The following is a 25,953-nucleotide window of genomic DNA, read 5'->3' on the forward strand; positions in this document are numbered from 1 at the left end:
TTCAGAGGCAGTGAGATCATAAAATATTAATATCATTGTGACATATAGTTGGAAACCTTCCTGTTGGACATATCATAGCATGATCATCTGAAAAGATATTTCCACAACGGCAGTGTCAAGGAACACTTCGAGAAAAAGGGTCAGAGATATCTACAGTTCAAAAAACATAATTCCATTGACCGCGCAGACCAATTCCAAATGTGCATATTGTAAATACATGACTCTTTTTTCTTATTGTAACTATATGTGCCATGATATACAAAGTGGTTTACACCTATGAGTTATGTAATAACTTGCAGCAGTCCCTTTCAGAGTAGATGTTTGAGTGCAATATAACTTCATCAGAATACTGTCAACTCAAACTTTGTGACATGATCATTGATGTAAATAAGGAGTAACAGAAACAGTTCCTTGGAAGACCATGCAGTATGTATCAGGATGATGCCTCTCTTTATTATTACTGAAGGAGCTGTAGCTTGACTACTGAAAGAGCTGTAGCTTGACTACTGAAAGAACACTTTAAAATGTTTTTAAATATATAAACTAAAAGTAATAAGTTCTGTTAAACTTAATCTTAGACTTTTATGACTGACAATGTTACAATCTACAATTTTTCATCACACTTTCAACTTTCCACCAGATTTCGTATAGTACAATAGTGCCTTCTTACTGTAAAACTATATCCTTCCCCTCTCTCAATTGTTCAAATAGCGTTAACAATTGTGTAACAATTAATTAATACGGGTTGAAGTTATAACTATATGATATACATGTGCTCATTTCAAGCAAAACAACTAAACACAGGGTTGTATACCACATAGATTGTCTCAAATAAATGACACTTAGATTGCTGTACGTACCTCCACAGCTATATTGTATGTGTGTGTGTGTTACCAATAATATAGTCTCTTAATGTGTGAAAGTAGTAGAAACTTCAACAGGTTGTCCATTGGCTTCACTTATTGGTCCTTCTTCCCTTAATGGGTTAGTTGTGACCACTGCTGTTTTAGTAGGCTTAACCTATATAGAAAAATGTACATTGCCATTAACTATATATGCAATAAAGAATGCATAAAGACCTACGTAACAAACACCATATTATACACCATTTATATTATAGGACAGTTTTCACATAGGAAAGCTATAGCTGAGTAGGCCTTGCATTGATTACTATTATGGGAATATGTCAAGACACATGGTAGTGTAGTGTAGACAGGTCAAAAAATTTACTTTTGCTACAGTGGAAACAATATATTTAAGGCAGACTAGGTAGCTAGTCACCAACAGTCTAAACTTTGGCTTTTTTAAGTAGGTGGATGCATTAGACAGGCTATTAGTTTGCCTTATATATAGAGAAGTGGCTAGTTAAACAGATACTACTACAATTCTCTTATTTCACAAAGTATACTATATAAGTGTGGTATTGGGGATACCCAAAATGATACACTTCATATTACCTGTGCAAATGGTCCAAAGATGGACAGAATGACTGGCAAAAATACCAATCCATTTATCATTCCAACTTTCACAACAATCATCAAAACTCCAAAATAAAAGAGGCGAATAAATCTTAATGGAATAAAAGATATCATGACAATGCTCACAAATGTGGTTATTCCTCCATTAAAAATAGGGGTGAAACGATGTTCCAGTGCCTTGTGCATTCTCTCATTACGACTGCCAAGCTCCCTCAGTATCCACCAATCGCTAGATGAATGTTCACCACCTCCTGAAGTAGCCTTGAGGAAGTAAAACGCTAACGGAGCAGTAAACTCTACACCAATAGCAATGCCAGCTAGATACACTGTTGCTGCAAACTGGGTCAACGCTATATCATAATGACCCATAAATCCAAGCACTTGGATGCCATTAGAAATCAAAACAAGACCCATCAATACACCACTGTGTATATCCATCAGGAACACAGATGTAAAAACAAAACAAGCAATTACAATAAAACCAGCTGCTAGTGAAATCTGTTGAGGTAAACGGACAAGCGGAGAAAAGTTTATTAGAGCTTCTCCTAAGTTGTACCCATCTATTCCATGTGAATCCAGAATATCTTCGATATCTGTAATATGATCAATGCCATCATCAGCTTCTGATAAACCATGTACATAAAAATTAGTTTGTGCATAGGCAAGAGGATTGGAGGGCCGAATGGTTGAAGGATTTGATATATTAAAAGGTAGCGGTTCAGGGTTTAAGCTGGCTCCAAGTAGGTTCATATTGATGGCATCCAGAAAAGCCTGCGTGTAAATGGAATTGTACACAACTTCTACATAACAGACACACATGCATGACATGTATACATGAGTATGAGTGTACACTTATAACTGTCTTTACTGGGTATAACCCATGCCTTGTATGCAAGCTCCTAATTAATGTTAGCTGCTTTCAAATCATGCATAATTTGCAATTAGCCATACAGTTCATAGTATTTACAAAAATAGACAATGTAACTATTGAAAGAAGTTGTAAGGTGAGTGTACTGTAGAATCTAGCTGGTTGTTAAGCGCAAGTTATTAAGCACATACTATCAGTTAAGCTTTTTAGTCATAAATGATGGCTGAAGTGAAGAAAGAAGCAGTGGTTTCCAGCCAATTTTTACTAAGCTACAGAGATTACCATTAACTCTGTGCAAATATTCCCTGATCTTCACCTACATATTAAAGACTTCATCTATGTATTAAAGAATTAGCAATTATCTGGCCTCATACTTATATGTAAGGCAGCATAGTAAGCACGTGCTTTGATGAACAGTACGATTTTAACTGAAAAGTTTGAGAAGCTACAGTATACAGTTAAGAGCAACAGTAGTATAGCAGAACAAATCTCAGATCATTTTTTCAATTTGCTATTATATACATACATATGAAATTTTCATATAGCTAAGTGCCACAAGGTACAATTTTACCACAAAAAAATTGCTGAATTATGTGCTATAGTAGGTGTGAGATACCAGTAGCTACTATCAAAAAGAGTGACATTACAATAAAAACTTACCCAAAATGTAAGATAGTAGTAAAATTTATCAGGTGGGATAATTTGCCAGCTCCTTCCTCTATACTCTGCACTAGTGAGAAACTGATATCTACACAAACACGTTTGACTAAATGAAGTTTGATTAACTAATGCGCAAGATGGCTCAATTACAAAATGTGCTGGATCAACAACAGAAATGATTAGAGTTACAACACCCTGAAGGTCACGATTATTCGTGAAGCACACTCCTAACTGAAGACTCTGAAAGAATTGAATCATCACTCTCAGCCAAAACTTATTACTGATTGTGGGAGATAGCACATTATCAAGATTGCGAATGCTTTCATCCATTCGTAACAAGTTTGGCTGTAAATGAGGATAATTAATTCGCTTTGTGACAATAGAGAATGCAAATGTTTCAACAAAATCTTGGTTTATCTCAGCATATTCTATAAAAGGTGAACCATCTTTACCAAAATTTGCCTGGTCTGTAGTCAATTCAGTTTTTGTTACACCCCAACAGCAAATTCCCATTATAATGCAATACAGAATCAAGATGATAACTTTGACAATGTAGTTTTGAAGAAGTGGGGAGTAGTACTTAACAACAAACCATGTCAAGACAGAGTTATACTCTTGACTAGCTTGAGATATCCATGAGTAAGCACTTGTCATGAAACTAGAGCTAGTATTCTCAACTTCTTTATTGGAGGTGTCTTCAGCTTTAATAGTAATGACAGAAACTCTATGCCACCAAACAGGAATACAACACAAAACATCCATCAAATTACCATGGGACCTGTAGTAGTCTATTATAAGATAACAAGGCATGCCTACAACAAGTGCTATGTAGTTAAAAGCAATAGCAACAGCAACCTGTAAAATAAGACATATTAATAATTCATGTGAATTCAGTCACACACCTCAACAACAAACAATCGGAAAATAGGTAATGGAATGACATAACTTAGCAAAAATCCAACAAAGTTAGTAACAGAAGTAAGTGTAACACTGGGTCCCACGGCAACCATTGTGTCCTTGATCAGATCTTTGATCGGAGCATTCCTGCCTTTTTTCTGTTCAATCTCCAGGAATGTGCCAACAATGACAAACATGTCATCAACACCAAGTCCCAACACCAAAAATGGATAAATCTGTAATGATGATGAAATATTAAAGCATAAAAGACAAGCTAAAAGACTGAAATAGGGATTACCGTATAGTCTAAATATTTCGAGGGGAAATATTTTTGGGGTTGAGCAATGTTAACAAATTCACAGTTTTTGCAGATTTGCAAATAATCCTTAGATTATATGAAGGTATAAATATAATCTTTTTGCTAAAATTGGCAAAAATTTTCTTCCTCGGAATATTTAGGCTATATGGTAAATGAATTCTATTGTGGTGTTAGGTATCTAGTTAATATTAAGAATTTTTCATGTTATAATATTGTGGATTACCAAGAGCAATCCAGAGAGAAGTTCTTCGATGTTTTATTCACCAATAATTCTAGTAATTATATATAGCAATCAAGTTTGAAACCTGCAGGTCAACAGCATCGACCTGGTATACCCACTGACGTGAATAAATTCAGATGGAATAGTAAATTCAGATGAAATGGCTTAAATGACTTGTGCCAAGAGAATTTTAGGCATGATGTTGGCAGCAGTAAGCAATGCATTAAAGACTGTCAACAAGAAGAGAGTCCAGTTATATGAGTAACTATGATGCTACAAATATACACTTAGATGTAAAGCAGTGTACTGGACATAACATCATTCAAAACTGTGCAAAACAGCTACTTTGTCTTTCAGTAATTAGCATTGGGGGTATGCAAATGTCATGCAATTATGCATCTAGCTCCAATCTTTCCTTTGATTAGGGCAGTGGCATATCTAGGCTCTCTGGGTTGGTAGGACACAAGAACAAAAAAGGTCACAGCCTGCTCACAATGGCAGCCCTTCACCAGCTATATATTATATTACTGATAAAGTACATAAAAATTCTTATTTATAACTGCATAGTTTGCTACACTGCTTCTCTAAATAGTGTGACTGCTTTATTAGAGTGATTGACTGCCCTATTAGAGTATCTCAATCTCACATACAAATACCTGGTGTGCAACAAATTTAACCCTAACTTTAAAACTTTAAAATAGCTAAGACACATCATTGGCTAAAGCAGGTTTTAATTTGCATTTCAGGTGTTGACTTACTTTGTTTTGGCACTTATTGTTCTCTACCACGTTACAGCTTATGATTCTCTGTTAGCAGCATAATGTATTCATTAGTGACATAACTATTGCATACCTTGAAAATTTACATGTGTATGCATGGTAATACTTAATGATAAACCTTTCATGTAAACTGACTAGGCTCAGCCATGCCTATAATCTATGAATGCATATAGCTTATATATACCTGGGCTGTAAGTATTGTGAACTCCACTCCACCAGCAGCAGTGATGCCTAAAGCAGCAGCTGTACCCAGTACAACAAGGAACACTCCAACCTAAGCAAGTTAATAAAGCATTATGTCGTTTATTGTAATTTCTTACCAGACCAGCATTACTTCGAGACCGAGTTAGATCAAACTTGAAAAAAGCTGCAGCACAATACAACATCATTAACACATAGCCAGTAATGATTAATGCTGGAGCAGCAACAGAAAGTTCATCAGCAAGATTATCATAAAAGTTAGAAGTAAATCCATACATCCTGTCTCGTGAGTATCTCTCACTTCGTGGCTTAGCTCTTCCTTCATCATAGTCAATTATGAACTACATAAAATTATGTAATAATACAATGTTACTGCATAAGCACACAAAGTTACTCTTACTAAAGAATAAACTTATCAAAGCATATATTTTATGGATTAAAATAACATGTAGCTAGGTTATAACCGTATGCTGCATAACTGCAACTACAGCTACAGGTACATAGAGCAACATTCCAATCATCTGTGTGAACTAACATCATAAATTCTGTCTCTCCATCTAGTTAACAGTCCCAGAACTTCACTGTGACTCAAGTTGATGCCATTTGCTAGAAGATTATTCTGAACACTTACGGATCCACCCAATAGAAAAACAGTTCTCAACACACGCAACTGATCATTTTGATTATTGTTCCCGCCATACCCTGTTACTATCTGGTATGGTGAAATAGCTCCATTATGTGCTCCTTTACATGTTTCAACATTACGAAATAGATTACTGTCTGGTACTATCACATTGGTCTATATAGAAAAGTATTAATTATGGTAAGCTATGTTAACAAAATATATTAGGTAATTTTGAGAATGTGTGATTTAATGTAATTATATCTTAACTTACTGGGCATTCTTTAGGGTGAGAAAAGCAATTCTTGTCAATATAGCCTTCATATTCTAAATCAGCAAGAGCCTGCACAAAGTAAAACATGCTGTTGCAATAACAAGCATAAGTCGTATTGTTATTTATCATTTCACTTATATTTTGGAGAATCAGAAATGATAGCTGGGTAGGGGAAAGAGGAACAATAACAGCAAATACAGAACAGTTGTGACAGAAATGTTATGAAGATAACACTACTCAGACAGCACAATTGATCACATGCATAAATTGCCAAAACTAACTATACACTAGAAATAGATTATATGAACACTTACTGAGAGAGAGGACCATCATTATACAGTGTGGTAGTACTGCATATTAGGATCATGGAGGTGTCACAAAACCAGAAACAAGCCTCACAATACCTTTATGGCACATTGGCAGTATTGGTTACATAAGTCTTCAGAGAACCTATAAATACCTCCAATAAGTTCTAATTTTTTCCTACTATCTGACTGACTGCCTGCCTGGCTGATACCTTAAGGCAAGCATAACTCGATAACTATTAAGGCTATGGGCATGATATTTTCACTGTTAGATGTTGCTTCAGCCAGATAGGTACGTGCCTTTTGGCATACCACACAGCACAGTATGTAAAATGAACACATCATGGACTTACCTATGTCTTTCTTTGTGTCCCATTGCTGACAGTGCAAGATGTCAATTTGCGGCAACGCGTGCGTGATGGTTCCCCTATACTTTTGTAATGGAAATTTTCCATAATGACTGGATTGATTGCAGAAGTGCTTCTTGCAATGTTCTCTGTGTAATGGCCACTTTACTTTTCAGCAATTGGACGTTTGTTCAGACAAAAACATTAACAGGCTGTTTAGGATCAGGTGTCCTACAGACCTTCAGCACTTGTGCTGTAAAGCCTTAATAAAAACTTTTTAAAAAAAAGTCTGGTGCCGTTCTTTCTTTTAATGTGGTATGCGCTAGCAGTCATAATTATGTTACAAAAATGTAAACAAACAAGTACAAGGAATTTAGAAACTTTATAAGATTGATTAAGGATCATAGACATACAAATAGTAGGGAGGTTGCCTACACCTGCAGATATAATAGTGCATGGGCATTTAATCCCTACTTCAGGTATATAGACTGAATTAGGGATTAATTGTCCATTATTATATCTGCATTTGTAGGCAACCTCCCTTGTTTTACTACTCTATGATCCCTAATCCTAAAAATTGTCTAATATTTTCCTTATAATTTGTTATTACTGAAATGAGGAAATGTCCAATAAATAGAATCAAGATGGATAAAGATGAGACCTTAGTCTCGTGTGACAAACCAGATTCCATAAGGAGATCTGTGTGTGTAATGACAAGATTCTAAAAAAATTACGAAAATACTACATTAAAAGAAAAGGTAAGCTGTCTACATGTACAGATCATGTATTGCCTACTTATCTACACAGGGAGAGCATAGACAGTCACAATCACCTTTGCAGTGCATACCAGTTGGAGAAGCATTTGAGTATGTGGGAATGGACTTAGTCCCAGTAAAGACCGAGCTCCAGAGTTTCTTAGTTGTCTTCCAGGACATCTGGGAGTAAAACAGTTACCAATTTCAGGGGGTCATTCCCAAACAGGTGGCCATGGGTTAGCTGAGAGGCTAAACAAGTCTCTCAAAGTGATTTTGCTGTCTAAGAAAAATGGAAGGGACTGGATGAGTTGCTTGATCTGGTATTAATGGTCTACTGATCATGAATGACACCACATGCTTTTACTGGGAGTCTCCATTCTTTTTGTTACGTGGTAGAGAATTGGCCAATTAGAAAATTAGGAAAGCACAGTACAGTCCAAAAACCAGTATATAAGAGAACTAAGGAATCAAAGATAAGAGAGGGGATCTAGTTACATATGTTAAAAGTAGACCCAAATTGAGGACTTTTCGTGGACCATATCAAGTACATGCAGTGACATCAACTAGTGCTAGAATCCAGCCAATTAACAAACCTGATGCTATGGTAAATTGTGTCTCTTTACAACGTTTGTCTCGTTGCGCAGGTTTTGGTCAAGCTATGTGTTGCAAACAATAGGATTTGGGTTTCTTGACCACTCCTGGTATGGAAACAATTGATTTCTTCCCAGCTATTAGCCTGCTGAATGTTGCTTCATTGATTATGTTCTTCAGACACATTATGATTAGAAGGAGCTACTTTTCCCTGCAGTTTTCAACGTCTTTTAATTTTCATGGCCTAACCAGCTTCCCCGATGGGTCAGTTTCTCGAGAGGATCACGAAATGCAAAAAGGGACATGTGACTGGAGAAACTCTCAGAATGCATTGGGACACTGAAACTGTGGCTTGACTGTGTTCTTTATGTTTAATGGCTGTATATTGACTTTATTGCTGGCAACATTCCTTACAATTTAACTGTTAAACTACTTGGCATATCAATAAAACTTCCATGACCTTGTTCCTTTTAGAACAAAGAAATTAATCAAAACATGCAGTGTAAAATAGCACATGACAATGGGACAGTTCCCCCCTTACCTCAGAGTTATAGTTCTCACACTAACCACTTGCACCATTAGGTAAATGCAGAGCAAATTTAGAGGGGGAGACAGAAATATTTTCTCTACATTCTTTTCCAGCTATTATAAAGAGCAGTGAATAGTTGAATACTCTAATAGAACAACCATTTACTGTACGTGTGTGGGTTATACTCACTCAGCGATCTGTTCAGAATTAACACTGGCACTAACCCAGATACAACAATTTTGAAAGAATGATATTTGGACATCTGATTAGTACAGCAAAAAAAATTTGTGGCTATATTTGGCCAAATTGTGCTTTTGATGATACAAGCATGAAATTTGGCACAGTATTAGAACAGGTCCTCAGAAAAAGATTTAGGGCTATAGGGCCATCTCAGATTTGCCCTTTAGTGACCTTTGTGGTCAAGTGTGCACTCCTATTAGGTGTGCAATGTCTTGAGTTAACGAGATATATGCACTGCCTTAATGAGATATACGCACTGGTACAGTGCGTATATCTTGTTAAGGCATTGTGTAATGAGATATACGCACTGGTACCAGTGCGTATATGTGACCAAATTTTGGAAAATCACCCTTATGGGTGCATTTGACACATTAAATATTTAGTTCTGAAACACAGCATTATAAGTTAAATTTCTACCCAATTAAGGGTAGAATAAACCATAGATACCCTGAATTACAAGAAAATTTTTAGAAATATCTGAAAAGTGCTTTCTGCTATTAACAGCACCATGCTAGTTTCAAAAATTCTAATTGTTTCAGGCACAACCATAAGGGTGATTTTCCAAAATTTGGTCACATATCTCATTAACATTTTGAGCCAGTGCAATATGTGATATATGTGCACTGGCTTTCCTTTGATCTGAGGTGTGAAAGTGGTACATATATATAACTTGTGGTTTGAGGTATAATGCCTAATATACCGGTGGCTCCTTTGAAGTTTGATGTTATCGTGGGATATTATCAACTAAATAACACCTCTGATTATTTAGATAACCACATACCGCAACAACTTGTGGATTGTACATAGACTCCACTGGATGGGTTGCTAGACACTGTACAAACTGTGTGTAATTAAAATTTGACCAATTCAAATATTGAGGCATTTCAGGATGACAATATGATGGTGATTCTACCACGACTGAGTCTGGAGGGTTTTGTATTATAGATCCCTCCCAGTAGCAATCCAGTGTTGTAAATATGGCACAGGTGTGTAGTCCATTTATCACTCTGTCAAAATCTGGTATGCCAGTTCTAATAAAGCCATATGTGCACAGATCAAAAAAGGTGTAGTTTCTGTAATGAAACACATAGTAATTTAGTGTAGAAAATTGCATGTGAGTAAATATTGACATATCTGTATGACATCAGGATTTAATCATGTACTGTTAGTCATCTACACGTGACAAATTCTTAATTAATCACTGCACCACCCAGCAACTGGCAACAGTTGACTTGTAGGTAGTGAAGGAGAAACGTATGGTACTGGAGTCACAGTGCAATTTAGTAAGATGGTTGGTCTAACGAGATAAGCCACTCCAACCACTGAATCAGTCAGACCAAGAGTTCATAATAATTATTATGAACCCTTGGTCAGACTGTAGTACTGGTTATAGCATGCATGAATTAGGATGATAAAATAGGGTTTGGCTTCTGTTTCTCCTTTTCAGTGCCTAACTGGTAAAGCTAGTAATAAAAGTTACACTGCATCACTTGCAAATAATTAATAATTCCACATTAGATGCCAGTTACTTCTACTGCCAGTGTCCACTGATTTTTTAATACGAATCTTAGACAGCCTCTCTACAAGGTGACTTCTTCTAGCTGATCTCTCTCAGCCAATATGTCAAATGCACAGGACATTTTTTACCCAGGACTATGTAAAGAACTACTGAGCCTTCATTGTAAAATAAATTTCAAATAATTTTTTTTACAAACAATCTACATACAACTGTAGGTACTAGGCCATGTCATTTAATGCTGGTGAGGTTCAGTTTCCAAACATTAATTATGTGGCTACTAGATATTCACTTTTGATTTGCCTGATATATATGCACTCACACTGAGGCCTGTGGCCCTCTTGTTTATGCAGTTAACATCCTATGTCAGCCGGCCTACATGCACTACTGCTCTATGGTATGCAAGCTATGCATAGTTTGGGGCAGAGGAGGTTGGTCATGCGTCATAATCCTATGATGCAAAATTATGCAACCAATCATTGTTCTATGTGTTAAGGCTTGTTTAGCAGCTAGGAAAGCAGCGCATTGTACTGAGAAGGCTTGTAATATCACTGGGACGCTCTGGTATGGGTATACAATCCGTCCTTTAGAATATTAAGAGGTGTAAAGGTTGAATTAGTTCAACCCTTCCTTTGAGATCACGAGACGCATGACCAACATCCTCTGGTTTGGGGATAACGGGGCAGCCCAGGACATTGCTAGATGCTAGGTGCTAAATGCACCTTCATTTGCCCTAGTGAGGAATTTAGCTGCTGTATTTCTATTGCTATAGCCAGTATTTAAGTCATATCAAGCAAGCTGACTGCGCCATGCCCTGGGTGCCCAAAATGTGAAATAATGTATTTATACAAAGTGTGCTAGCACACATGATTGCATTGAGGTGGATGCCAGCGAGTATAGTCAAGGGTGGGTGGGTGGGTGGGTGACTGTTTTCAACATGTTTCCTGCAGCTTCAATCTTAATTCAGTATGAGCAATTCTAAATAGTGCCGATTCTCCCACGAGTAGAGATTGCGTGATCGCCGTTTGCATGTGCAATGGTGTTGAGTATTAACAACTGTGGGTTCCAGTTCTATTAACTGGGATTCACTACTAACTATACCTGAGGCTTCCTTGTCTGTTAACCTAAAAATTTACAGTGGTAAATTGTGTTATATATCAAGCAAATGACTTATGCCCATGTTAAATTCCACTTGGGTTACCCTACAAGTGTGGGAAACTGTAGGCATGCTTAAAAAGTGCATTTATATGGATAACTGTAAGAATACAAGAAGAGAGAACAATTTCCTCTGGCCTCATCAAATGTTGAAGATGGTGCATGTTTAGACATTTCTGTTAATGGCTTCTGAGTGAAAAAACATTTCTTGATGTCAAGGTTTCTAACCCCTATGCCCCTAGTAATTGTTCAGCAACTGGATTTACAGGCAGAAGACATGAAAATATGGAGAAGCATACCTATGAAGCAAGGAAATGGGAGATGAAACATGGCACATTCGCACCTTTAATTTTGTCAGCAACAGGAGAGATGGCTGATGAATCCTGTAAATGCATGGCTTCCTTGCTGTGTGAAAAGTGGTCTGAAACATTTGCTGCTGTGATGGGGTGGCTTTGTTGCTGCCTGTCGTTCTCATTGTTATGCTATGTATGATAGACTCTTGCTCTTTTATGGGAAGTTTTTGTCGACCAGTCTAGACAAGCAGAAAAATTCATCAGTTTTGTGACTGATTGCTCGTTTTGTGTAATTATGTTTGTATTGCCATTCCCTACAAAAATAACGCTTACTGGGAAAAAATGACAAGGCATTACTGAGGCCAAACTTGTGTTAAAATGTAAGCTTCAATTGTGGGTGTGCAGTTGGAAACTGAAATGTGAGCTAATAATGATGTTTAATAGTCATGAATAAACTAAAGTCGTGAAATGTAATGCTAATAGTTAAATCCATTAAACACAGGTTATGTGCTATGCTATATGTGCCAGTCTATCATTGACCTACAATTTTCTTCAATCAATAAAACAGCAAACTACCTTCATTTTCAATCCATAGCTTAACTTCACAATAGTCACAAAACTAAAACCCACCATTGACCCCATTAAGTATTATGCAGAATAGATCACACAGTCTCATCAAAGAAATCTGGTGATTTTTGGAAATGCCTGAAATGTATAAAGTAATACACTCCCTCCTAGGAGGAATATGTTTTTGAAATACTACCTCTGTTCCTTGAGCACTGATAACAGTTATACACCTTCATTTCCTCTTAAATTAAGACGTAAAAGTGGTATATTACACTATTAACTTTCAGATAAGTATAAAAGCTACCAAGCAAAATTGAGATATTCTAAATATCATGTGACCCAATCTGGGAAAAGGGGTCTTATTGCCTATTTAAAAGTATCGAGAATTTAGTTTGTTGTAGCTCGCCAATGGTTGAAGCTACGTGTACAAAATTTTCACATGTTTTATACCAATTCCTTACCTTCCACAGCATCCACTGTGCAAGTAGCCAACAGCTGAGTTTCCCATCATCTTAGATAGTTTTTAAACCATGGTTGACTGTATCAGGTGAGCTCCAAAAGGGGAGGGAGGTGGGGGTCCAGAAGGAGGGCAAGAGGCTGTTTAAAAAATTGAAAAGGAAGGCGTAGGAATGAATTAAGCCAAGTTATGGGCCATTCAGGTCTCAAACCTGAAAGGAAATTTACAGTACAGGTTTATATTCAACACCATGGAGCTGTACAGCCACACACAGCCATTCCCAGACTGACAAGAGCTCCATTAAGGCCCCACACCGCACGTACGGATTGCCACTGGGCTTGTAAAAAGCAGCCAGCAAAAGCAGAACACTCAAGCCTAGCTGATTTTGATACAAAGGTAGTGAAAAATTAGATAGCTTATTCGTGTAGCTTTGTGTTCTTGGTGAAAAATTGAATCTGCTGACATGGGCGATAAGACCGGTTTTCCTAGACCGGGTCACATATATAGAGCATTTACACATACTACCTGTACGATTTACCCTGGCTACCCACACATAGTTAGGCGGTTATTGTAATGTGTTGTTATGAAAGCATTGATTAAATATGGCCTTAGCTGTAAAAAAAAAACTTTCTAAGTGTACCGTATAGTAAAAACTTTGGTGGTAAAAAAGTTTGGCAAAAACCCACTATTGCAAAATATATGAATAAAAACTTTTGAGAATGGGGCTTCTCATGACTTTTTTTAGCTACCACGTATTGTACCGCTCAAATACAGCATTGCTACATGCGAGTGATTAAACAACTTGCCAATTAAGGGGCGTGGCAGCCATTTGATCGCAAGTTTTTATCCCTCGCATTGAGGGATGACGACTCATGATGGAAACGGCTGCCACACCCCTTAATTAGCAAGTACTTTAATCGCTTGCACTTTTGCGTAGTAATGTTGCATTTGAGTGGTAGCTAACGTACAAGTATAAGCATCGTTCACTGGTTCTTGTAATGTTGAGAGCAATGTTTGGATTTTTGTGAACTCTTGTGGGACAATCAACTGTTGCTAATGCAAAAAAGGTGAAAAGAGTGGGTACAGAAAATCATTGGAAGGGATAACATTTTGAGATGTTCCCCATGAAGAAAGTAGGAGAAAACTCTGTTGAGAAAAGTATGAAAATGCATGCCCCCACATATTAATAAGTCTCACCAGAGTTTTTTCCGGCTTTCTTCACAGGAAACATCTTGAAACGTTATCCCTTCCAATGGTTTTCTGGACAAAGTACCCCCACTCTTTTCGCCATTTTTGCATTATGATGTAATTGCGGATAAGGCTCATTTGTAAATTATACAAAATATTATTTTAAAAAGGAATCAACTTCCTGCAGTTATGTGGGATGGAGAACTATACTTACAAAGACATACAAAGACATAATGTATGTATACCTGTATGTACTTAGTTATCAAACAGCACAGTAGTACTGTTTTAAGTAGTGATCCCCCTAAAAAGATGCGCGCCGCCTAAAATGCCACCTTAAAATCATCCTAGAAACATCTTATGTGACAAAAATCACCTTAACAGAAAAATGTTAGTCCATCTAACATCAAATACAGCATTAAAAACAAGAAAACACTTCTGGACATAGAATTTAAAGAAAATTACCAAAACTCGAATTTTCGTCTGCCTGCCTGCCTGCCTGCCTGACCACAGTCGCAAGGCTGGAGGCAAAACGAAGCAGTGCACGGCCACCATTTCATGCTACAGTAACAAACTCATCAGTGGGATGTGCTTTTTGGGGTTCCTGCCCTCTGCACCTTGTCTTTCCTTTTATCTTCAATCAGGCTTGTTTTCGTTCTTCTTTATGCGAGGAAACCATATTGAGGCATTCATTTCCCTATCAACACTTTTCTTGAGCAGCATATTTAGATGCCACAAACTTCTTAAATGCATACGCTTGAGTGGATACCTGTAACTTCATGATAGGTTCAACATGATGCCTATTAATGCGATCTTGGTTGATTAATAATGACTGAGCACCAAGACCACGCCTTTCAACAATCTATTTATTTGATCATGATGATACACCCCATTATTATTGGTCTAGCATGATAGCACAATGAAATAGTGACACATCCCTGGTAGGTGAAAGGCCAACTTGAGATATTCTAATACAACAGTCACCAGTCACACGTGTATAGCTATATGCTATAACAAAAAACCAAAATTGATATTAAAGATTAATTTTTAAAATGAAGCAGGAATCCAAGCAATAAAAGTAGTCAGAGAAGAGATGAATGATGGCATTACAGCATAGCTTGGTGGGAAAATCCCTATTTTGGCATTAAACAAAATTATTGTTATAACATGCCAATGTAGGGATTTCTCACCGAGCAATGCTGTAATGCCATCATTCATCTCTTCTTTGACTTGGATCCCTACTTCATTTACAATTTTTAATAGATTAATTATGAGGTTCACTGCAAAAAAATGTAGGGGGCAGGACATAACTGTGTTATATAAATAGCTATGCTATAGTTAATAGCTATGCCAACATGCATGAAAAACATCACTAAAATTTTTGTCTAGGAATCAAACCAGGGACTTCACACCTACATGCCTAAACCCATACCACTCCACCACTTCAGTCAGTTGCTCATCTTACTTAATTTCAATCTTATAAATGAAAGCTCTAGTTTACTACACCAGAATGGTAAAATTTATAATTTCATAGATCTATTAGTGGAAATTCTAGATTGTTCTTGAACATTCTATGTGTGTTGTATTAGAAGTGCTCAGAAAAAGGCACACTATATGGTTGGCTTTCGTGCTTTCTTCTCCCAAATATCTAAGGTACCTACTAAATTTTACAACACAACAGGGGCAGATCCAGACTTCTGGAAAGAGGGGTCAAAATGAAATGGCACTACATTGTCTGGTTTGGCAATGTGAAACTCCCCCCCCCCCCCCCCAAAAAATAAGGTCACAGCCTACCAAAAATAGCTGCCCACCTCACCAACTATGCATTTATCACTGATAAAGTACATAAAAATCTTTAAATAGTTTGCTACACACTGCTCTAATACTGTGACAGCTTTATTAGAGTATCTTGATCTTGATATACTAGAAATTTTTGGAGGGGGGGTCAAGAACCCCCCTTGACCCCTGAACCCCCCCCCCCCCCCCCCCCCCATATCCACCACTGCAACACAACACCTATATAATCCATGTCTGGGATGTGCCCTTTTGGGGTTCCAATGAGTGTCTGCCTTCAGTGCCTTGTTTGTATTCGATTATGCTGTAGAGTGCTTGTCATCTTCTTCGTGCAATGAAATCACACTGAGGCATTAATTTTTGTATTCACACTTTTCTTGACGAGTGTATCTATTTAAATACCACAAAATTATTCACTACTGTAAAAGGGTATTCCAGTAGTGCCTTTAGTTTTGTGATAGATTCATAACTGAAAACATAGTGTGTGACCACACTCTTCAAACTACTCCTGTTGTGAACCATGATAACAAAAGAGCTTGTAATGTTATTATTTGTAATACAAGTAGAAGACAAAGAATAAAAAAAGTTGTGAAGCAAGGGAATAACTATGAAACAAGAAAACTACCTATAGCTACCTGCAGATGCACTAGTGGACATGTAATCCCTTACTTCAGTCTATAATAATGACTCAAGTGAATTAGGGATTACTTTTGAAAGGCATGCATGAGTTTATTAGTCACAATAACATTTAAAAGTAAACAAACAAGTGGAAGGAAAAATAAGTTGAATTAGGGATGAAAAGTTGCAAAATGAGTGAAAAAAGAAAGCTGCCTATATATATATATACCACTTTCACACCTCACTTCAAAGGGAAGAGAAGGTGTATAAGTGGTATAATAGCACTGCTAGCAATGTTCAGGAATGCAGTAACGAGAATAGGAGGTAGTATATACAAGTTATATCCCTCCTAGGAGTGATATAACTTGTATATACTACCTCCTATTCTCATTAATGCATTCCAAGCATTCTCAGAAATCATTTGATTTCTTTGATGAAACTGTGTGATCTCCTCTCCTTTAATATAGCGACACTTCACAGGATCGATAGTGGGTTTTAGTTTTTGTAAAGTGAGCCAAGGCATAGATCATGGACTTGGGGAAGAAGATGGTTCATTGTTTTACTGAATGAAGAAGGTCACAGGTTAGTTTATATTAAACATGTTACATTCAATAGTCACGTGGGGATGTCCCACAGACACTGGGTGTAGCGCTTAATTGATTTGGCCATTAGTGTTAATAGTATTCACTACTTTAGTTTATTCATGGCTAGTAAAGTAAGTATTTTAGTGTAGTTGAATCGTCTTTACATTGCCGTTTTGACACCTGGCGCGATGTCACACACGCGTAGTGACTGGGCGTGGCACTTAATTGGCTAGGCCATTATAGCGCTGTAAACATATTCACTGCTTTAGTTTATTCATGGCTAGTATAGTAAGTACTTTATAGTGCACTTAAACTTCATTATGAGGCTCCAGTGTTGCCAGATGATTTGCTCCAAATGTTCATGTGAAAAAATAAATTTGTTCATAAAAAGTTCATAAATCCATAGTCACTTTCCGAAAACTAGCCTACACATTATAAATAGGTGGATCTCTGGGTTAGTAGGGCACTGAAGAGCCACAAAAAAAAAAAAAAAAAAAAAAAAAAAGGTTACCACCTAAAATTGCCAAAAGTTCACAGATTACTCCAGGTTCATAAAAAAGTTCATAGATTATTTCAGGTTCACAAACCAGCCAAAAGTTCATAAAAAGTTCATAGATTATTTCAGGTTCACAAACAAGACAAAAAGTTCATAAATCTATGAACTTTATTCACAGCATGGCAACACTGTTATGAGCTGTTCAGCTCGTATTTGGGCTTCCTGTGTTTAATTGCGTACCCACAATCGAAGCGATCTGCATGCTTGTGACGATACACTAACGTTCGGCCTCTCAGCGGTGCCTTGTTGTTGCTCTTACGACGTTACCCACAATCGAAAGTCACATGGTCCCATATAAATACACTCGCAAAGCATTCCAGCAGTTTCCATGTACACTTGCAGGTACAAACAACTATTACAACTACATAAACTACAGCTAGCTACAGGGGGAAAACTATTACTAGGGGAAAAGGGGATTGTCATCATCATCCGAGCCCTGAAGGGCCCAGTACCTCAAGATCATCTTAGCATTGTTGGACCACAGTTGCACAGACAGTTGTTGTAGCAAGTTCTTTCTAGCAACTTTCCAAGGGACACCGCTGCGAGGAGTGGTACGGTCAGCTATATTCTGTAAAGTTTTTAGAGCAAAAGGTGTCCAAACTCCAAATGTTTCCACAACTAAAGGAATGAAATCTGACCCCACCTTCTCCACAGCTGCCAAATGCTTCTTATCCTTGGCAACCTCTCCAGCAGCAGCAGCAGCCACCCCAGCACATGAAGCACAGGAGGAGATAAAAGCAGGCTGAGTGGTGCAGCGTATGGAGACATCGAAGTAAGCTGGACGACCATGCTGGAAGTCAGGATGAAAAACATCGCCAGGGCGCAACCCATCATCATAAGAAGCTCTCTATTCCTTAAGAACCCCAGGGTGATCCTGTGAAAGGGCATTATAAATGATGTTTACCAGAGCATCATGTCGACGTATTCTCATTGGGCCTTGAGAGCAACCTAACAGATGGTCACCATAGTTATCGATGGTAGAAAGACAGGTACACAAAGGAGAGAGCGGAAACAAAGAAACACCCAACCATTTACGTAATCCAATAACAAATTCAGGCCCAGGGATAGCCAAACCCAGACTGACTCGAGGAATAGCTTTGAGCCAGCCACTACTTGTGCCAGAAGGGTGTGACAAAGCAGTCAAACGAGCTTGATCGCGAATGCCAAAGGATGCAAATAAGTCATCAAATAAATGTTTGTCTAATGTAGCTTGCAGGTCCTTCTGAGAGGCTGAGAAAAGCAAATGACCACTGGAAATACCCGATTCAGAAAGTAAGGTAGCAGCATCCTCCTCATTAGGGAAACTGAGCTGATTAATATCAACAGAAAGAAGGGTGGAGGCTAATTCACGAACACTGTTACATGAACCCAAAAATGCAGGTGAAGCAGAAAAAGCAGATTCATGTAACCCCAGGCCTCCTAATCGAAAAGGCAAAGATGCCTGTCTCCAAGAAGTGTCGAAAAGACTGCACTGCATAATCCTACCAAGGCAGGAACGAAGATTATGATCAAATCGAAGAAGAAAGGGTTTCAGGATGGTGAAAGGCACAGTGCGAAGGAGGTGAATAATTTTACAACTACTGAGGCAACTACGTAAAAGATGGAGCTCTACCTGAGGGTCATCTAACAGAGAAAGTTTCTCCTGAGTTAATGCTACTTTGCCCATTCGAGAAGAAAGAAAATCATTAAAGAAAATGTCATCACCCCAAAGAGGAGAACCCAGCAGTTCCAAACTTGTGACTCGCTTGATGTCAGTTGGGAGATTGGGAAAGAAGTCTCCAGAAGGCCAAAATAATTCACACTTGGTCAGATTCAAATGTAGTCCAAACTCAGGACCTCGAGTGGCAAAAAGAGACAAAAGAGATGATAAAGAAGACTGCTTCCCAACTAATGTGCCATCATCAAGGTACCAAAGATTTAACTCTACAAAGTCATGGAGATTTACAGCATCAATGAACTGTAAAATTACAAGTGAAAAAAGCAAAGGGCCCAGAGGGTCACCCTGTTGCACTCCGGAAGAAGCCAAAAGCCTTCTATTGCCAAAGCGAAGCTCAGCCGGTTGGGAATGGCACCACTTCACCCAGGCAGAAATCTCAGGAAAATCTTCAGACACACGAGTGAAAAAGGCAGAACGATCACATTCATTAAAGGCATTCTTCATGTCCACTTTCAACAAAGCTAAAGAGTCATCAGCACCATGAGTAGAAATAAAATGACGAGTGATGTGGATAGCACCCTCAAGACCACCAGGAATACCTACACCAACTTGACCATAGGGCAAAACAACACTTGGAAGAGAAGGGCGAACAGCAAGACAGCAAAGGCAGCTCGCCAAACGACGTAGGACCTCACCTACAGCAATTGGGCGAACACCACCACCTTTCTTAAGTAAAGCAATCAAAGGGGCACCACACAACCAAGGAGCTAAGCAAGAGGGAGCCTTTCCTGACAAAAGATGGTTCATGAAACGAGTCAGAGAGAGCAAACATTCCCTAGCAGCTGGCGCGGTGCTGCCAGCAATTGCATCTAGTAAATGCTGGGCTCGAAGTTTTGAAGCTTCTGGGCTAGTACCTTTAGGGAAAGCAAGCAGACAAGCCATGACCATCGACTCATCAACAGTGAAAGAAGTTTTGTTGGGAGAAGAATCATTAGGACAAGATGAATACGGATGACGTTTAAGTAGGTCTTGGTATGCACTATCATCATTATGACCTGCAACTCCTACTGAATTGAGTGCTTGAAGAGCATTGCTGTATCTGCCCTCCCGAGCCCAAAATAAAGCACGTGATTTACAGAACTCATCACCTAAAGCAGGCCTAGTAGGTTTGGAGACCTTGAGATCATCCTGTAATAGAGACCAAAGAGATTTAATGCCATCTGATAAGGACCACATATGGAGACAATCTAAAAGTATGGAACTAACAACATAACGGCGGCGATGGTGAGACTGGCTACGTCCGGCTTGGTTACCCACAATCGATGTTAGAAACCTGGCCTTTATAAGTGTTACAGCTGTCTTGTGAGATTCTCCCCACCTAATAGGTGAGTGGTACATAACAGTTATACAACGTGCACTCGTGCTCTGCCTGTATAAACGCACTTGCCTTCGGGCCTGACGGCCCTCAGGCTCATGCGTTTATATCAGGCAGAGCACTTGTGGCCGTTGTATAACTATATAATAATTATATAGCTACTCGCAGATATACTAGTGGATATTTAATAGCAGGCATGCTTCCATCTGAAAGCGTGCCCCAAAGATCATTTACTGAAATGTGAAGTAGCCATATGCACTATGTTTCTTCTTCAGCTAAGTTCCACCTGTTACACATGAAGAACAGTACAATAATTGTCTCTGTAATCAGTCCAGTCACTACAGAGAATATGGCCAATAAGTATAATAACCAACCATTGGGAAGCCATATTGTGTTACCACAAATTGACACATTAGTGATGTCAGCGAAGGGATACAAAGGAAGACAAAGGTAAGTCCATGATCCATGCATTGTACATACTGCGGTGTGCCAAAAGACACTTGTTGGGCTAAAGCAATGTATAGCAGTGAAAATATCACACTCATAACTCATAGCTTTAGCTGTTATCAAGTTATGCTTGTCTGAAGGCATCAGGCAGGCAGTTAGTCAGTAGATATAAAATTCTTATTGGAAGCATTTTTGGCCGCTCTGAATACACTTTTTGGCTTTATTATACTATCAAGATGCATTATTTTGTGACATAAAAAAGTTATCACTGTACAGAAATGGCAAGGTAAGCTTGTTATGAATGTTTACTAATTACTTTTAAGTAATGAAGCCAGACAGATTGTATAGTATCCATTGAAAGGCAGGAAGTGTGATCATAGTGCCAAATTATTTGAACAAACCATTATGTTCACATAAAACAGCAACTACTTTAGAAAGATACAGACTATAATACATACATTTGTATGGGAAAATATTTGGGACGGACCACTTAATTCAGGTGACAGTTAACACTGTGTATTACTATAATAAGCTCTAGAAGGCTTCACAATGACAAGATATGATTTGTACAGTATGAAGCCAAATACATAAATAATTTTAGTACAGAAGCACACCCTAGGATTTAAAATACTGGCTTAAAAATATGAAGGTTTCTTGGCTGTCCAATGGTTTTGCATTGTGTGCTTATCAAAAAAGAACTTTTGCATTGTGTGCTGCTGCCTGCAAGCTTACGTGGAGTCACATGTACAGCCTTCAGAATATACTATCTATGATACACACAGTAAGTAAAATATGTAAGCTACAAATGTACTCTTGCAGGTGAAATTTGCATGCGGCTAATTGCTGCCAACATTCTATCCAAAGTGTAGCTCAAACAACACGCCTCTATTTTAAAATGGTTAAGTCAGATCTGGGTCTCATCCAGATCAAAATACTTTAATAAATCAGCCATATTTTAAAGACAGATGTATTATGGAATAAAATAGCTGATTCTTAATGGAAATAAGCCTCCTACCTGTAAACATATCAAAAAAAATGTAGCTGGGAGCTGTCAAGCAAAATAAATTGCCAGCTAATCAAACTGAATTACTGAAATGCAATGTACCACATGCATAACCCTCAACAAGATAGCATAAACAAAACATAGAATCCATTCATTGTTGTACTACTTCACAAGTTCAATAGTGAAAAGTTGACACAATTGCTATCTCTTACAGCAGGTGTAATAATTATATCATCCTATAGTTCCTGTCACCATGGCAGTGACATCAATAAATTCAGTGGCATTAGAAAGAACAATGAAAGGGCTTCATTTTATAGCATAGATTACTGTAGAGATTTTGAGGCCAGTGTGTGTTTTTATAAAACAATACAAATATGGGCAAAGTGCAGCATGGTCTATTGAGAAATTCGCTTACTGTTGTTGAAAAGAGTGACATATTCATATGGGTTTTCAATCTATTCACTAAAGGATGGTATAGCTACAAACCGCCTATATATGCACTGCCTGTGAGTATTACCAGGGTCTTGATGGGGGCACTTTAAACAATACCTCACCGGTATTGCAACAACTGTGCAGCAGCCACTGTAATTTCCCAGCTCTTCTGGTATTGCAGGAAGGATGATTTGTTAATGGACAGCAAGCAAACATTAACATGAAGAAACCAAGCATGATGCCTATGAGTATACCATGCTTCATAGAGTGTCACTAGTACCTATAACGTGCTGCCAGGGTCATTTCCAAGGTTTGCTAAACTTATAAAAATACAGAAAAATACAGAAGTGTATCAAACTGTTAGTTACAGTCACAGGCCGACTGCAGCAAGTCAAGGCTACTGTAGACACTCTGATTCAGGCAATAATGCAGGCAGTTTATGGCTATATGTAAACCAACCTTAATGTGTCAGGAATAATACTCCACCTGAACTAATTGTGCTGCCTGAACTAATTGTGCTGCCTGAACTAATTGGTTATGCTTTCTTGTAGGCAGCATGTACACAAAACCATACAAATGATACAAAATTAATGTATGGTTGGTTAACTGGACAAATTTTTATACCAATATCTGGATGGAAAACCACATCCTCAGTATGGGTTGGCCTTGATTTTATTGTATACATGCATGTTTCCTGCTTTCAGTATGTTGTTGCAAATGTGTGGTAATATAGCTACTGAATTTGCCTCAGAAAGGAAATGTGCACTTCTGAATATCACGCTAACTGGATCAATCACAAATCAGTGCCACAAAGAGAATGAAAAGCACTGCAGCTAGTTGCTAAGGAACAATAAAGCTTTATAATCATTAAGGCTTAGACCTGCTTTACAGCACAAGTGCTGTGGACATCTGGTCCTGCCTCTTTAAAAATTATGTACACACACTGCAGCTGCTTGATGATGACGACGTAGCCTTGGATATAGCTAACATCATAAGATTTGGGCTGCAACATATACATAAATTACAGGGACCTAGCCTGGACTCAGGGGTACCGAGTTATATATAATAACTGTATACACACAGCACCGAGCCCCGAACACCACAATGACGAAGATGCAATGCAAGCTTGACGCAATGGGACAAATATTAGTCCAACCATAGATTAGTACCTGGAGTTTATAAATCTATGGTTGGACTAATATTTGTCCCATTGCGTCAAGCTTGCATTGCGTCTTCGTCATTGTGGTGTTCGGGGCTCGGTGCTGTGTGTATACAGTTATTATATATAACTCAGAGTATAGAGTATATAGCAGAGTATATAGCTACAACAGAGTATATAGCTACAACTTATGAAACCTGTTCAGACACCCTGGCTCCATCTAATTTATCTACTTCTGCAAGTGGTGTCAGCCGGCTGGCAAACTCTGCAGAGTCAGCTAAGTTCAGAAAGTATTCTTCTCTGATTCCATCATTTCACTTCTCCCCTTTATGCATTGAGACCCTGGATGCTTGGGGATCATGTGCACGCTCATTGGTGAGGCAGATAGGTTCCCAGGTAATGGAACAGTCTGGTAATAATAGGACCACCCAATTTTTGATTCAGAAGGTTGCCATTGATGTTCAACGTGGCAATGCTGTTTCTGTAATGGCAACAATAACATCATCCCAGGACTGGGCAGAGTTTGCCTCTCTGCCCACTGTTTAAGTGTTTGTTATTGATTTATATTAGACTATTATCTTTTTTACGTTTGAATTATGAAACTGGCACAGCTAGCTAGACTATATCTTACCGTCCTTTTAACAGAATGGGAAAATCAATAATCGATCTAACCAACTCAACATGGTCCAAAAGCGAATTAGTAAAGTTAGACTGACGACTCAAGTTTTCTTCTGGACGAAACTGAAGAACTGTTTCCAATGTACTGAGTTCCCCGCCTAGAAATAAATCAGTGTAGTCGAGGTTTTCCTTGTCCTCGACGCTAATAAAGAGCTCGTCAACTGTACTCTGTGAATTAGCTATCACAAATCCAGTGGAGAAAGATCCAAAAACCACAATCACAGCACCAAACAAAAGAACAGCAACAGATGGAGTAATCGTATAGATTCTAGCAAGTAACTCAAAGTATTTCTCCACACAGAGTCGACCATATAACGCGAATTTATACGGATCGATCGTAGTAGCTTTTCCAGAATGAATTGCCGTCAGTGCATTAGCTGCAGCGTGTAAATATTCATCGTCTTCTTCTAGCTCATTTTCAACAGGAGAATTTGCCATCTTGCACCACCGGTGACCAATGACGTACGTACGCAAATGCAGCTACTGAGCCTTGGCAGCTACCATCTATCTAAGCATCATTCAACGAGCACGTGCAAATTGAGCTACGTGGTAGATTGCATCATAGCTACCATAGCAAATCTGATTTGGCTGCCATACATCTGCTACATAGCTATAGGCAGTTTCAGTAAACATAGACTAGACTATATATGGCATCTTCTTAATTCCATTAGACGTATAGCTATCCATTTGCTATCAGTTTCACTCATGCAGAATCCTTTCATCAAGACTAGATACAAAGAGCTCAAGTCACAAATTATAGACTGTGACAATTGCTATTGTATGACTGAACAAATTAATACCTATAATCACCGTAATCTCACTGTATGTTCTTATTGCAAGGCTATACATTGTGATATGTATTGGTACATAGCTACAATAACAGCTAGCTATAGTGAAGTATAGCTATAATTATGCGCTTAAAGAGAATACATGATCATCGTTATTGAAATGATAATATAGCTACTGTATGTTGAAAATGATGTTAACCACATAATTAAATTAATCACTGTAGATACAGCTACAAAAAACTAAAGTGCATGTTCTCTACATGCAATAAAAGTTCATTACAATTTGTCCGGCTACTGCGTAAACAATGTCCTTTTCAGAATAGGGTATAACAGGAAAATGAGTGGGAGTTGAGGTCACTGATGATGATCATCGGCAGCCAGTGTGGCAGCAACTTGACATCATCAAAGCGAGTAATGATAATGACATAGTCTAAAATGCTCAGTTACTGGTTAGAAACTCATCCCAATGCCAGTTGGTATATATGAGAACTATGGTGGCAGTACTGAGGGAACTAGGTGTTGAAATGAATGAAGTGGCTGGCTACATCTGTAAAAAGGTTATTTAAGGGTTTGTAATAATGTAATATGAAAAAAAGTCACTTAG

The 25,953-nt window shown here is 38.1% G+C and overlaps 2 protein-coding genes across 2 annotated transcripts; both read right to left on the bottom strand.

The window, feature by feature from the left end:
• Positions 1-715: 715 nt before the first annotated feature.
• Positions 716-25,095, bottom strand: LOC136259985 (protein patched homolog 1-like). The gene is made up of 10 exons (XM_066053577.1): positions 24,515-25,095; positions 9,867-10,158; positions 6,319-6,387; positions 5,958-6,221; positions 5,542-5,763; positions 5,406-5,495; positions 3,909-4,139; positions 3,007-3,861; positions 1,458-2,249; positions 716-1,020 (listed from the first exon to the last, which is right to left on the bottom strand). The coding sequence occupies exons 1-10, from the start codon at positions 24,997-24,999 to the stop codon at positions 910-912; spliced, it is 3,411 nt and encodes a 1,136-aa protein (XP_065909649.1). The 5' UTR covers positions 25,000-25,095; the 3' UTR covers positions 716-909.
• On the bottom strand, positions 17,763-21,387 carry LOC136259710 (uncharacterized). The gene is made up of 2 exons (XM_066053217.1): positions 21,323-21,387; positions 17,763-20,845 (listed from the first exon to the last, which is right to left on the bottom strand). The coding sequence occupies exons 1-2, from the start codon at positions 21,385-21,387 to the stop codon at positions 18,658-18,660; spliced, it is 2,253 nt and encodes a 750-aa protein (XP_065909289.1). The 3' UTR covers positions 17,763-18,657.
• Positions 25,096-25,953: the final 858 nt, after the last annotated feature.

The sequence above is a fragment of the Dysidea avara genome, chromosome 7 (assembly GCF_963678975.1).
Source record: "Dysidea avara chromosome 7, odDysAvar1.4, whole genome shotgun sequence".
In the NCBI taxonomy this organism is placed as follows: Eukaryota; Metazoa; Porifera; class Demospongiae; order Dictyoceratida; family Dysideidae; genus Dysidea; species Dysidea avara.

Excerpts from the sequence above, each read along its gene's own strand:
- LOC136259985 (XM_066053577.1), bottom strand. The coding sequence starts at position 24,999 with ATGGCAAATTCTCCTGTTGAAAATGAGCTAGAAGAAGACGATGAATAT. Across the intron at positions 10,159-24,514 it reads CCCATTCTGTTAAAAGGACG|AAACTACACCTTTTTTGATC; the intron begins GTAAGATATAGT and ends GTTTCATTACAG. Across the intron at positions 6,222-6,318 it reads CTCACCCTAAAGAATGCCCA|ACCAATGTGATAGTACCAGA; the intron begins GTAAGTTAAGAT and ends TTTTCTATATAG.
- LOC136259710 (XM_066053217.1), bottom strand. The coding sequence starts at position 21,387 with ATGAGTGTGATATTTTCACTGCTATACATTGCTTTAGCCCAACAAGTG. Across the intron at positions 20,846-21,322 it reads GTGTCTTTTGGCACACCGCA|GTGGGGAGAATCTCACAAGA; the intron begins GTATGTACAATG and ends CTCACCTATTAG.